General features: G+C 44.4%; 1 protein-coding gene across 1 annotated transcript in view; it reads right to left on the bottom strand.

Annotated features, from left to right (window-relative positions):
* Positions 1-15,000, bottom strand: part of LOC310792235 (ADAMTS-like protein 2) — a gene marked incomplete at both ends in the record, with an annotated part of 73,633 nt that overhangs the window by 26,010 nt on the left and 32,623 nt on the right. The window contains 6 exons of the mRNA XM_083653963.1: positions 260-320; positions 967-1,194; positions 2,166-2,559; positions 5,382-5,557; positions 7,711-7,791; positions 9,097-9,220. Of these exons, the coding sequence (XP_083510089.1) occupies positions 260-320; positions 967-1,194; positions 2,166-2,559; positions 5,382-5,557; positions 7,711-7,791; positions 9,097-9,220 (1,064 nt within the window). The remainder of the gene's footprint in view (positions 1-259; positions 321-966; positions 1,195-2,165; positions 2,560-5,381; positions 5,558-7,710; positions 7,792-9,096; positions 9,221-15,000) is intronic.

Raw genomic sequence — 15,000 nt, 5'->3', positions numbered from 1 at the left:
CTTAATGAGGCAACTGTACAGTTAATGCCATGACATTAAAGTTAATATATGTTTATATATATAAATATAATAATATATATGTACATGTTTATCTGACGCTTTATCATTAAGACATTATGTGCACTTCTAATGGTTTTATAATCTGCTCGTAAGGCATCGCAGTGCATTTCAGGTTAACCCATTGATACCTGATGCAGCATTTGTGTGTGTATCCCTTTAAGGGATACACACACAAAATGCACACACACATTCTCTCTACCTCTCTGTGCTGGCCGCCTGGACTGCAGACACCTGCTGAAGCTGCACCAGGTTCGCAGTGTGTGTGTGTGAGTGTGCGTCAGGTTGTGTGTCTGTGTGTGTGTGAGGGTGAGTATCAGTGACTGTGTGCGTGTCTGAATGTGCGTCTGTGTGTGTCTCTGGGTGTGCAGCAGAGAGTATCTCCACGTGTGTTTCTGCTTGAGCGTGTGGATCAGTGAGTGCGTGTGTGTCGGCGTCTTTGTGTGTCTGGTTGTATTGTAGGTCCTCCAGTAACACATAGGGGGCGTTGTCTTCTAGCAAGGCTGCAGACTGGACACTCAGACTACCTGGGATACAAAGACAGTATATTTTCATTTTTCAAACATTTCTGAACCTTTTGGAATTATCAGTGATTAAATATAGGTCAGAGTATGTCAAACAATTGGAAGCTTTTTGTGTGTGTGTGTGTGTGTGTGTGTGTGTGTGTGTGTGTGTGTGTGTGTGTGTGTGTGTGTGTGTGTGTGTGTGTGTGTGTGTGTGTGTGTGTGTGTGTGTGTGAAGCTATATGCTATATATACCCCTGCTATATGGCATTCATGTCAAAATAAAGTAAAAGTTTTATTTTGCAAAGATTTATGCAAATGTTTTAAACTAACAAAATAAAATAACAAGAAATAATAACAAAATAAATTAATTAATCATCAGGGAAGTAAATATCTTCTTTCCTACCAGGGAACTCCTTCAGCACCAGTGTGTTGTCTAAACGTGAGGACTGGTTGGGCTGCAGACCGGAGCAGAGGGCGGAGCCAGACAGACAAGGGGCGTGGCCTGCAGCAGGACCAGGAAGTGAGAGCAGCAGGTCCAGGAAGTGGTCTCGGTGGTGGAAGGGGAAGGGCTTAGCAGGGTGAGTGTTGTTAGGATTGGACGGCTCGCTGACAATCGAGTTGGAGGTACTTCCTTATTGAACAGACAAAAACACATACCAGTTTCTTTGACTGATTGATACGAGTATTCCACCATGGACTAAATTAAAAGTTTCCAAGAGTCCGATTCTGGAGTCAACACTGAGTACTGAGTCATATTTTCTTTTGTAAATATTGTAAATATTGTAAATATTGTAAAAACCATCCTGATAACGTGAACTCTTCTCTTTTACCCCACGGATCAGTCTGGACTTCCACCCGCCCCACATTGATTGGCTGAGATAACAATGTAACCGGCCAATCAGGGCCACCACCTGCAAAAAAGTATTGCCTTCTCCCCAAGCAACCAGCGGTAACGTTAACGTTAGTAGAGTAAACACAGCCATACAACAGCATGGATCAGCTGAGTTTCTTGGCAGACACTGATTGGCTGATGGAGTTGTCTATCAAGGCAAATACTGCCACCCACTGAAATCGAAGTCCAGACAGTCTGATCTGATAGGTAGAGCCAAACAGAATGTGAGGCGGATGGTTTTTACCAGGCTACAAAACAGTGTCTATACGAGAGAGTACCTCAGGGATCATGTTGTTGTTTTTTAGACTTACCCAGAAATCACCGCCATGTTGGTTCGCAAAGGGGAAAATAAGGTCTGTGGGTAACACAAGCTTATGGGAGTGGAAATTTGCGTTCAGCAGGATAATCTTCACAAACGAGGACCACTTTTATTACTTTTGAAGCGCAAATGCATTTTCTTTTTAACGCGATTTTCAGAAAATGTTTCAAAAGCCATGAAAGCGCTCCTCGTTTGTGAAGATTATCCTGCCGCTGAACACAAACTTCCATTTAACCTAAAATCCCATAGCCTTGTTCCCCTTACGAACCAACATGGCGGCGATGTGCTACTTCCGCCTCTTCCTGCGGTACTCTATTGGCAGGTGAAAAACAGAAAACAAAACGGAACAAAACATTGAATCTGAATCAATAGAAAAAGCTGTGTGACTCACGGTAGCCGGGCGGTGCTGGAGGTCCCTGCTCTTCCACGTCGTTGTGGCTGAACACATCACTAGCCGCTCTGTAGACCAGCATGGCTATCGGCGGCGGGGGGCTCGGTGTCCGAAGCTGCCAGATGACCTCCTCCCCGTCCTCCTCCTCCTCCTCCTCCTGCAGCTGGACATCTGATTGGTCAACAGCTCCCAGCCGGAGGTCGTATTGGACAGATGACACCCCCCCCCTGCTGTGGTTGGCCGACCTACCTTGAGCCTCTCTGGCGTCCTCGTTAACCTCGTTATGGGTGTGGTTAAGAAGAGAGTGGGAGGGGTCTGTGGTGATGTCATGGGAGCTGCGAGGGACGGTGTATTCGTAGGTGATGTAGGGGAGCTTCCCATTTAGGTTGTAATACTATGTGCACACAGAGAAAAATAATGATTTTAACTCATTAACCAGTTAATACTAGATACACAGATTCATAAATACTACTATACTATTAAGTACTACTAGACTACTATTTATTTATTAATTAAATTGTTATAATTTTATAACAATGATATAATAATTGTTATAATTGCAACAACTTGTAAACAAGTGACTTTAAAATCAACCATAAACAAACTGCAGCAACTGCTTGCTTTTCATATGTAGAGTTGGTTGTATTAGTGTCAATATTTTTTTTCTTTTATAACCTTAGACTGCCGACATTGGTGGATTTGCTCTCTTTTTTAAATTGTTTTTGGGGCATTTCTGCCTTTATTTAGACAGGACAGTAGGCAGACAGGACGGGTGGAGAGAGAGAGAGAGAGGGGATGACATGCGGCAAAGGCCCTCAGATGGGATTCGAACCCGCGTCGGCCGCTCGAAGGGCCGAGCCTCCGTCGTGCGCGTGCTACCAGATGAGCCGCACGATTTGCTGTCACTTTTGCTGCCTGTGCCACTTCTGCAATTCGCAACGGCAAGTGGCAGGTATCGAAAAAATATTCCCACAAAATCTTCACATATTGTCCTACTAGTAGGGGTGTCGCGGTATATGTATTCGTCCCGTGAGTTCGCGGTACGGGCATCACGGTACAATACATGGAGCTCCACGACGAATACGCCGAATCCAGAAGGTGGCAGTAAAGCACCTAAACGAACGCTGTTTGAACGCCATTAAACGCCACAGAAGAAGACGCGCGGAAACAACAAGAGAAAGCCGTCCATTTTGTCAGTCACTTTAACTAACGCTATGGCGAGAGGCGAGGCATGCGAGATGCAAGAGCTTGAAGAGCCGCCACCTTCCTTTAAATCAGCGGTGTGGGAGGAGTTTCGGGTTCCCAGTCGACTACAACAGCGACGGAGTGCGAGAGATTGATGGAACAAAGACAGTGTGTCGGCGTCGTTCGGCAGTTGTTGGGTACGTCGGTGGAAACACCTCCAACATGCTAACGCATCTCAGGCGACATCACCCAGATGCACCGCTCAAGAAACGGGACAACTGCTTCTCCCCGCTGCTTTTAACCATCCTCTGAATGCCAACACAGACCGACACAAGAAGATTACAGAGGCGATTGGCATCTACATTTCCATGGATATGCGCCCATATGCAGTGGTAGAGCAAGCCGGCTTCAGGCATTTATTACACGTACTCGAGCCTCCTTACAAGGTCCCATGCCGTTCACACACGTCTGTACACGCGCACACGAGCAGTGATTGAGCACGGCCTGTCCACTGCACCCGCCGTTGCATTAACAACTGATGGATGGACGTCCCGTGCTACTGAAAGCTACCTCACCGTGACCGCACACTACATCACGACCAGCTCAGTGGCCTTGTGGTCTGAGTGTCCGCCCTGAGACTGGGAGGTCGTGAGTTCGATCCCCGGCCGAGTCACACCAAAGACTATAAAAATGGGACCCATTTGCCTCCCTGCTTGGCACTCAGCGTCGGGGGGTTAACTCACCATGTGATTCCCGAGCGCGGCGCACGCTGCCGCTCACCGCTCCCCCAGGGGATGGGTCAAATGCGGAGAACAAATTTCACACATTGTGTGACAATCAGTGGGACTTTGCCTTTACTTACTTTACTTTACTTTATCAAAAAGTGGGTGGGAAATGAAGAATCCTGTTGTTCTAACGAGACCTGTGTATGAACAGCACACTAGCGCCCACCTAGCTGAGAAGCTACAAGAGGCAGTAGCAGCCCAGCGTTACATAAACCCAGCACAGCCCTACATCAAATATAACCTAATGCAAGAGAGTGTATGTTCACTGTTACTGTACTGTTTACTGCTTGAAACAGGGTCATGCTGTACCAGTTTGTGACACTAGGTGGAGCACTAGTACTGCCTGTTCAAAATGAATGCCCAAGGTTCCAAATAAAAAATGAAAAGATGTTTTTTTTTTTTGCCTTTCCCCGTGTTGTACCGTACCGTATTCGTACCGAACCGTGACCCCAAAACCGAGGTACGTACCGAACCGTGACTTTTGTGTACCGTGACACCCCTACCTACAGGGGCGGACTGGGATCATAATTCAGGCCGGGCATTAGATACCAGGCAGGCCAGGCCGATATGGGCCGACCCGTGTGCCGGCGTCCGAAGGGCGGCGCCGAAAGATTTGGGCCGTTTAAAGCCCAATTTTGGCCGTTTGAAGCCAGATTTGGGCCGTTTGAAGGCAGATTTGGGCCGTTTGAAGCCCAATTTGGGCCGTTTGAAGCCCAATTTGGATCGTTTGAAGCCAGATTTGGGGCGTTTAAGCCCAATTTGGGCCGTTTGAAGCCAGATTTGGGCTGTTTGAAGCCCAATTTGGGCCGTTTGAAGCCCAATTTGGGCCGAGTCCAATTTTACAATGAGATGCACCCACTTTAACCCTGAATAAAGTAATAAAACCACTAGTAAACCAGTAGGCGGCGCCTGGCCTGCTGTTCAGTGAGTGGCATGACTGCGGGCACAATTTTTTTTTTTTTTTTTGCAGGCCAGGCCAGGCCAGGCCACCAGGCATTTCCCCGACGTGCCCGATTATGCAGTCCGCGCCTGCCTACCTACTAGTAATTACCACTAGGAGGCAGACAATGCTTTTTCCCCCCCAAGTCGGCAGCACGTTTACAGTAAATCCAATAATGACATGAATGTGGCACAAGCTAGCTAGACATGTGCTTTGTCTCGATTATCTAGCTTGGTTGTGGTTTGGCTTTTGCAGCACTAGCCAGCTAGCTAAAGAAGCATGCTTTGAAGATGAATGAAGGCGTACCATAACATGAAGGCCCTGAAGTGTGGGTCCCTGGGCAATGATGTACTCCAGCCCATCAGAGAACACGTTGCTCGGACGACGGTATTTAAACACGGTTCCCGCCACACGGAAGTTTCGAGGGTTGTCGATCACAGTGTCGCCATTAAAGAAGAAATGGCCCGCTTCGTCTGATAGGGCTAGATAGGAGGTGAAACATCGGAAACTAAGACAATGATTTTCAAAGACTGGGTCAGAAGCAAAGACATACCCACAGAAAGATACACAAATTATTCTAGAGCTATCTGGTTCTCACACTTTTTCACGTCAGGGACCCCATATAAACGGACACAAATTAGACCACAGACCCCCATTTGATAACATTCTGTTCCGGGGTCCCCCCTCTGATAAGATGTATTTGCTTTTAGATGTTTTATTACAGAAAGCGTATGAAACCCATGACGACAATAGTCGTACATTCTGTCATTGTGTTATAGGGCTGTCACTTTTTCCCAAAATAAAGTTCGAATGAACTTTAATTGCCCGAAAAATGTTCGAATATAATCGAAGTTTTTTGGTTAATTAAAAAAAATATATATATATTTTTTTTTTTTTTTTTTTTTTTGCTGCATCCAACTCAAGACAACTTTTCAGACCCTGGAGACAATCTTTCTCAGAAGAGACTAACGCGACAAATCTGTAGACTTTTTCTGACATGGGATTAACATTACCAGAAAGCAGCAGTTGGTTAATAAAAAAATAATAATAATAATAATAATAATAAAAATAAAAAATAAAAAAATAGAACAGGTCAATTATACATTCGAACATGCCCTCCTCCCCCACATTCAAAGTTAAATTCGACAAGGTGACAGCCCTATTGTGTTACTTATGGATGGAATTATAGTAAAAATACATTATTCCCCTTTTTGCTAGGGACCCCCTGGAACCCCCTCAGGGACCCTTGGGGGTCCCCGGACCCCACTTTGAGAACCACTGTTCTAGAGCAATAAGTTCCCTAAAGCTGCTGACTCTTCTCATGACAAGTCCTTTCATGCAAAGCAACAGAGTTGAATAAACCACTAGGCTTCTAGGATAGTAGACAATGTAAGGTTAACTGAATTAAATAGTCATCTAGCAGGTTAGTAACCAAATTAAGCTCATAATAAGCCATTATACGAACAAACGAAGAACTCTGAAAATGGCTGAGGTTCTGCTGAGGTTCTGCTGAGGTTCTGCCCCCACTGTGGTTGCAGGAAGTGTCACAGTTGGAAATAATGATGACAATTTGGAACCTATTTAGAGGGGTAAATTGACTGGCTCCAGTAGCAAAGGGTTACCCATGTCTGTACATATGGCTGAGATAACGAACCTCAGAGCAACACAGAGGAACCTCAGAGCAACACAGAGGAACCTCAGAGGAAGCTCAGAGCAACACAGAGGCACCTCAGAGCAACACAGAGGAACCTCAGAGCAACACAGAGGAACCTCAGAGGAAGCTCAGAGCAACACAGAGGCACCTCAGAGCAACACAGAGGAACCTCAGAGCAACACAGAGGAACCTCAGAGCAACAAAGAGGAACCTCAGAGCAACACAGAGGAATCTCAGAGCAACCCAGAGGACCTCAGAGCAACACAGAGGAACCTCAGAGCAACACAGAGGAATCTCAGAGCAACCCAGAGGAATCTCAGAGCAACACAGAGGAACCTCAGAGCAACACAGAGGAACCTCAGAGCAACAAAGAGGCACCTCAGAGCAACACAGAGGAACCTCAGAGCAACACACAGGAACCTCAGAGCAACACAGAGGCACCTCAGAGCAACACAGAGGAACCTCAGAGCAACACAGAGGAACCTCAGAGCAACAAAGAGGCACCTCAGAGCAACAAAGAGGAACCTCAGAGCAGCAAAGAGGAACCTCAGAGCAACACAGAGGAACCTCAGAGCAACAAAGAGGCACCTCAGAGCAACACAGAGGAACCTCAGAGCAACACAGAGGAACCTCAGAGCAACACAGAGGAACCTCAGAGCAACACAGAGGAAGCTCATGTTAAGATAAAGAAGAAAAATCACACCGATGTGTTGAAGTAGGTGGTGCAGGTTTAGGAGCATTGGTCTATCCTATGTAAACACTTCCTGGATCCACTGTGTTGGCAGGACTTCTGTACTTTAAACATTCAGATCACACAGAACGTTCTAGGTCCTCAATGTGAATGTTGTTAGTTCTATAACGCTGTGTGTGGTATCTTCCACAGGATAGTATCTTCTACAGGATAGTCACATAAGCATTTTGTAATGGACCTAATGATTTCTTACTCAGTATATTGACCTTAAAGAAGTTGTAGGTTCTCACCCAGGATGTTCTCAGTCTTGCGCCTCTCTACGATCTGAATATCTGTGGCGCCAGCTGGGATGTTGGTGATAAACACATAGCCTGATGACAGATAACACACCAACTTTAATGAGAGGGATCATGGTCTCCTGATAAGCGACCTTCATCCAGGAGCTGCGTAACACCAGAGTGAACACAAGAGAAAAGAGATTGACAATAAGTAACCATGAAAAATGTCCCAAAAGGGGGACACAAGAGATCATGAGCACCCATCACCTCCAGCACTCTCAGCACATATATATATATACATATATACATATACATATATATACTATATATACACATATATATTATATATATATATATATATATATATATATATACTGTATATATTAGAGATGTAACGGTATGAAAATTTCACATCACGATTATCGTGACCAAAATTATCACGGTTATCGTATTATCACGGTACTCGTAAAAGATTGCTGAAAATGTTCAAAAAGTACTGAGAGACTCACTGAAATAATTTTACGACGTTTTATATTGAAAACTCAGACCCAAAAAGGATTGATACACTCACTGAAATCATTTCTCCAAAGCTGCACATTTGCATCTGGGAGACTGTTGCCAACTTTGGTTGATGATGTATTATTTACCATGTTTTTCAAAGCACTGTAATCACGGTACCATGGTTTTAGAGATAATGAAAATGTGAAACTGTACGGTTATCGTAAGGAATTTTATCATGGTTATCATTAAAAACCGGTTATCGTTACATCCCTAATATATATATATATATATATAATTTGTATTTATTTATTTATTTTATTTATTTCAATTTCTCTCCGGTTGTACTTGGCCAGTTCCCCCTGCTGTCCTGGTCGTTGCTCCACCCCCTCTGCCGATCTGGGGAGAGTTGTAGACTAGCTGCTAGCACATGCTTCCTCCGATACATGTGCAGTCACCATCTGCTTCTTTTCACCTGACAGCGAGGAATTTCCCTGGCAAGACGTAGGATCCCGCTTCTCCACCCAGTTGCCCTTCCCCCGAGCAGGCGCCCCGACCGACCAGAGGAGGCACTAGTGCAGCGACCGGGACCCATACCCTTGATCTGGCTTCCCACCCACAGACACGGGCAATTGTTGGTAACACGGGGGCTCGAACCTGCGACCCTCGTGTTGATAGGCATGGAATCTACTGCTGCTCTACCGACACGCCCCAGCTTTCACTGTAGTTAAGACTCCCTTAGTTAAGACTAGATGATTTTACTTTAGCCATAACCATAGGTGTGTGTATGTTTATCTGCATGTGTTGTGCTGTGTGTGTGTGTGTGTGTGTGTGTGTGTGTGTGTGTGTGTGTGTGTGTGTGTGTGTGTGTGTGTGTGTGTGTGTGTGTGTGTGTGTTACCTAACTGTGTGAGTCCCTTCCTGTATGATCCAGAGATGCGCTGACAGGACGTCCCATTGCCTCCACATACATCGCATATGTCTACTGCCTTACTGCTGTACAGCTCCCCATCACATCCCACAGCCTGGGGGAGAGAGCAGCAACTGAAACTTTATTTAGTCAGTTAGACCCTTTGTTACTTAATTAGTTATTCAGAAGACTTGTTACTTAACTGTCGATCAGTCAGTCAGTCAGTCAGTCAGTCAGCTAGTTCTTCAGTTGATCAGCTAATTAACCATCCATCAATTAATCCAGTCAATTTCTTAATTGAAAAACTTTTTTGTGCCTCAATTGAGTATAAACATGATTTTGTGATAGTGAGGAAATTTCATTGATATTTCCTATTTCCTTTTAATTAAGGGCTGGGGGGGCCTGTTCACATAGAGATTTTTTGTGCGGAAAAAGCGATAACTGGAACGCTTTTTGTGAGGAGAAAGCGGGTCAGATAATGTCACCTGACGTTAGCTTAACAGGTGCTATAGCTCACTAAATAGCTGGTTATAATATAGCTTTTATTTTATTTTTTCCCCCATTTCGAAATCCCTCCAGGCCTGATTTTTTTCTAGGGGAAACACTGTAGTAGGTAGGGAATCTACCGCTACACTACTCGGGCCGGACACCCTGGTTATAGCTCTTCTAGCAGACAATACAGTGTTGTGGAACAAGCAAAGGCTTACCAAATATTTCCAATACATACAATACAATAATCCATACTGCCTTTATGATCACTGTTATCATAACGTAAATCCACTGATTACAAGGTGCCATTTCTCCACCGGCACACGTCCATATTTGTTGTTGCTATGGGAAACGGACATAACTGTGATGATTGCGATTGGTTGGCTGGACAAATCGGTTCACCTCAAAGTTGAATATCTCTCAACTTTTGAAGTCGGTTATGGCGCTTTTCAGGAGTGCCCCCTTTTGTGCGCCTTGCGGCCACTTCCTGTTTCTTTTCATGAGGAGAGGGGCGCTGGCAGTTGGCAGAAAAAACAGTATAAGTGAACAGCCCCTAATTCATAGATCACAAATCACATCAAAATACCAGGGCAGGAAATCAGCTAGTGCGTGTGTTGTCGTCGCTATTGATGACTAGTCTCTGGCCCAATTCCAATTCGCCCCCTTACTGACTCAAGCCCTTAGAGGCGCGTTCACGTGAAGGGAGTGAGGGCTTAGGGATGTCCCACGGTGAAATCGCAAAGTGAATGAGGGCTCAGAGTGAGCCCTTTCTGCCCCCTTACCGTAAGGGTGCAGCTGTGGCCACTTACGGAAAGGGAATTGCCCACAATGCATAGCGTTGTGACGTATAAAACGGGAAAGGCTGCAAATATCTGTCAAAAAAATAAAAGAACACACGCGCGAAACGAACGCGGTGTTTGCGAGTGCGCTGGAATGCCTTAATCGACAATGAAACATTACATTAATAGGGATTTCAGATTAGACAAAAATATTATATCAGAGGAATGCAAGTAGTTATTTTACACAATCCTAGAATAATCATCGATCATTTCTATTACAATTGCAATCCACAACTTTTTTGATGAATGAGAAATAGTTTTACTGAATCTGTATTGTACAGTATTGACATTGTGTATAATGTTGGGTGACATGTCATTATTATGCTTATTTTAATTATAATTACACATGTTGCAGATTGCAGATTTTGCAGTAGGCTACATTTATTTTTAAATGACCTGTTGTCCACTCTGTAGAGCCAGAGCCTGGATGAGAACAGACTCATCAACAGACTTGACAATAAACAATATATAGCGAGCCCCAAATGTGCCAGAGTCAACATCATCTTGTCAAGTGCAAAGGGCTCTGCTGTCCCAATCCTCCTATTTATCCAATGTGGATCCCTTCCACACTTGATGACTCAACCACTTTCAGATGGCGGTCATTAGAGGGACTGAGGGTTCAGGGCTTGAGTCTTTAGGGGGCGGATTGGAATTGGGCCTGTCAGTCAGTAAGCTAGTAAGTGACCATGTGCTTATAAGTGACTATGTGATTAACGCTGCATTCCATTTAAACTGGGAGCTGGAGATTTCACGGTTCAAAGGTCATGAACTTCCCCTATGACGTCGCCTGTCCTCGGATTTTCTCGACCGAACTCGGGGGGTGCCTCACCAGCCCCAACCTCAAAAATCCAAGATGGCTGCTCCTGGCTTCAACAGTAACATCATAGTCAATACTGTTTATTAGCACTTCTGTCTCATTACATTAGTTGTACACACAGTAGGCCAGTCAGTGTGGACATGTTGCTACAGTGTTTGTATGTATGCGTAAAATACTGCGAAATCCGTTGCTAACAACCGTTATTGCTAACAATGGATGGCTAGAGCTAACCCGGGCTGGTTGTTTAAATGGAACGGCGACAACTCGGATGTGACGTCACTCAACCGTCAAATGCCAAGCTCCCAGTTTAAATGGAATGCAGCATAGATACAGTCTGTCTCATCATAGATGCTGGGGTAGCTGGCTGGGGCGTGGTCAGGGTGGGGTAAATCCCCCTGTTCTCCCCATTCAGCATAGTTAGCATTTAGCTGCTAGCGCAGCCCAGGCAGACAGGATCGGGGATTCAACCACCGCAGTAAACACACATTTGAACAGACGTCTATGTACCGGCTCTAGAATCCCCAATCCTGTAGTGTACAGCCACAGCACCGTCCTGTGGTGAGTCAGCCTGTTGAGATATGTTTTTTTTTACCCCACTCGCGCGTCAGCTATAGTGACATTTTGTGGGCGTTCCCACACAGACCGACTGTATCGGTCCTCATTGACGAGTCAATCAACTTCAAATGTCATATTGATCATCTGTTAACAAAACTGTCTAAATATGTTGGTCTATTTTTCAAACTCCGTCATTTTCTTCCTTTATCTACTCTCCTGATCTTGTACAAAACCCTGTTTGAGCCACACATTAATTACTGTAACATCATATGGTGTAACACATTCCCCAGCTATCTGAAGAAACTAGAAAGCTTACAAAAGAAAATAATACGTGCCGTATCCTGGTCGGATTTCAACGCACCCACATGTTCCCTCTTCCATAGCTATAATCTTTTGAGGCTTGCTGAGTTTAATATTCACCAAAACGCAATCATAATGTACCAAGTTGTCCATAACCTAAATCCAAGACTCTCCAAGCTCATCCCAGTCAACCGCCCCGCTCATTCCTTTAACACCAGAAATACACATCTTATTTATGGTAAGAAAAGACGACTGAAATGCACCAGTTTAAGTATAACCAATAGAGGGCCGCGGATCTGGAATGGGCTTGATGAGAGCTTGAAAACAACTCCATCCATCTCTGTTTTCAAGAAAAAAATGAAAGAACAACTGCTTAACCTGTATGTATAGTAATATAGTATATTATAATACATAGTATATATAATATATAGTGTATATGATATATAGTATGGTATACGGTATTGATATGTATTATAAGTATACTTATACTTATCCATTGATCTGGGATTGTTTTGTTTGTTTTGTTTGTTACCTGTCCTGCTGTGTAATTGTTGTTTTGTTATACTGTACGCAGTAACTTGTATTTAAGTTGTGCTTTAAGTCATTGCTCAGGCTCCTGCCATAAGCTTTAAGTAGCTTCTTTGGAGACCTGGCACTCCACACATTTGTATCTTGATGTTTATCTACATGTCAATTGTTTGTGTGTGTGGGGGGCGAAATAAATCTGAATCTGAATCTGAATCTGAATCTGAATCTATTAGTCAGTGTGTTGGTCACATGACCTGACATATTCCCTCTATACAGACTCCATGTTGGTCACATGACCTGACATATTCCCTCTATACAGACTCCATGTTGGTCACATGACCTGACATATTCCCTCTATACAGACTCCATGTTGGTCACATGACCTCTATACAGACTCCATGTTGGTCACATGACCTGACATATTCCCTCTATACAGACTCCATGTTGGTCACATGACCTGACATATTCCCTCTATACAGACTCCATGTTGGTCACATGACCTGACATATTCCCTCTATACAGACTCCATGTTGGTCACATGACCTGACATATTCCCTCTATACAGACTCCATGTTGGTCACATTACCTGACATATTCCCTCTATACAGACTCCATGTTGGTCACATTACCTGACATATTCCCTCTATACAGACTCCATGTTGGTCACATTACCTGGCATATTCCCTCTATAAAGACTCCATGTTGGTCACATGACCTGACATATTCCCTCTATACAGACTCCATGTTGGTCACATGACCTGACATATTCCCTCTATACAGACTCCATGTTGGTCACATGACCTGACATATTCCCTCTATACAGACTCCATGTTGGTCACATTACCTGACATATTCCCTCTATACAGACTCCATGTTGGTCACATGACCTGACATATTCCCTCTATACAGACTCCATGTTGGTCACATGACCTGACATATTCCCTCTATACAGACTCCATGTTGGTCACATGACCTGACATATTCCCTCTATACAGACTCCATGTTGGTCACATGACCTGGCATATTCCCTCTATACAGACTCCATGTTGGTCACATGACCTGACATATTCCCTCTATACAGACTCCATGTTGGTCACATGACCTGACATATTCCCTCTATACAGACTCCATGTTGGTCACATGACCTGGCATATTCCCTCTATACAGACTCCATGTTGGTCACATGACCTGGCATATTCCCTCTATACAGACTCCATGTTGGTCACATTACCTGGCATATTCCCTCTATACAGACTCCATGTTGGTCACATTACCTGGCATATTCCCTCTATACAGACTCCATGTTGGTCACATGACCTGGCATATTCCCTCTATACAGACTCCATGTTGGTCACATGACCTGGCATATTCCCTCTCTACAGACTCCATGTTGGTCACATTACCTGGCATATTCCCTCTATACAGACTCCATGTTGGTCACATGACCTGACATATTCCCTCTATACAGACTCCATGTTGGTCACATGACCTGACATATTCCCTCTATACAGACTCCATGTTGGTCACATGACCTGACATATTCCCTCTATACAGACTCCATGTTGGTCACATGACCTGACATATTCCCTCTATACAGACTCCATGTTGGTCACATGACCTGGCATATTCCCTCTATACAGACTCCATGTTGGTCACATGACCTGGCATATTCCCTCTATACAGACTCCATGTTGGTCACATGACCTGACATATTCCCTCTATACAGACTCCATGTTGGTCACATGACCTGACATATTCCCTCTATACAGACTCCATGTTGGTCACATGACCTGACATATTCCCTCTATACAGACTCCATGTTGGTCACATGACCTGGCATATTCCCTCTATACAGACTCCATGTTGGTCACATTACCTGGCATATTCCCTCTATACAGACTCCATGTTGGTCACATGACCTGACATATTCCCTCTATACAGACTCCATGTTGGTCACATGACCTGACATATTCCCTCTATACAGACTCCATGTTGGTCACATGACCTGACATATTCCCTCTATACAGACTCCATGTTGGTCACATGACCTGACATATTCCCTCTATACAGACTCCATGTTGGTCACATGACCTGACATATTCCCTCTATACAGACTCCATGTTGGTCACATTACCTGGCATATTCCCTCTCTACAGACTCCATGTTGGTCACATGACCTGACATATTCCCTCTATACAGACTCCATGTTGGTCACATGACCTGACATATTCCCTCTATACAGACTCCATGTTGGTCACATGACCTGACATATTCCCTCTATACAGACTCCATGTTGGTCACATTACCTGGCATATTCCCTCTATACAGACTCCATGTTGGTCACATGACCTGACATATTCCCTCTAT

This window comes from Poromitra crassiceps (assembly GCF_964638095.1).
Source record: "Poromitra crassiceps genome assembly, chromosome: 17".
NCBI classification, from domain to species: domain Eukaryota; kingdom Metazoa; phylum Chordata; class Actinopteri; order Beryciformes; family Melamphaidae; genus Poromitra; species Poromitra crassiceps.
This window is presented reverse-complemented; position numbering and strand designations above follow the sequence as displayed.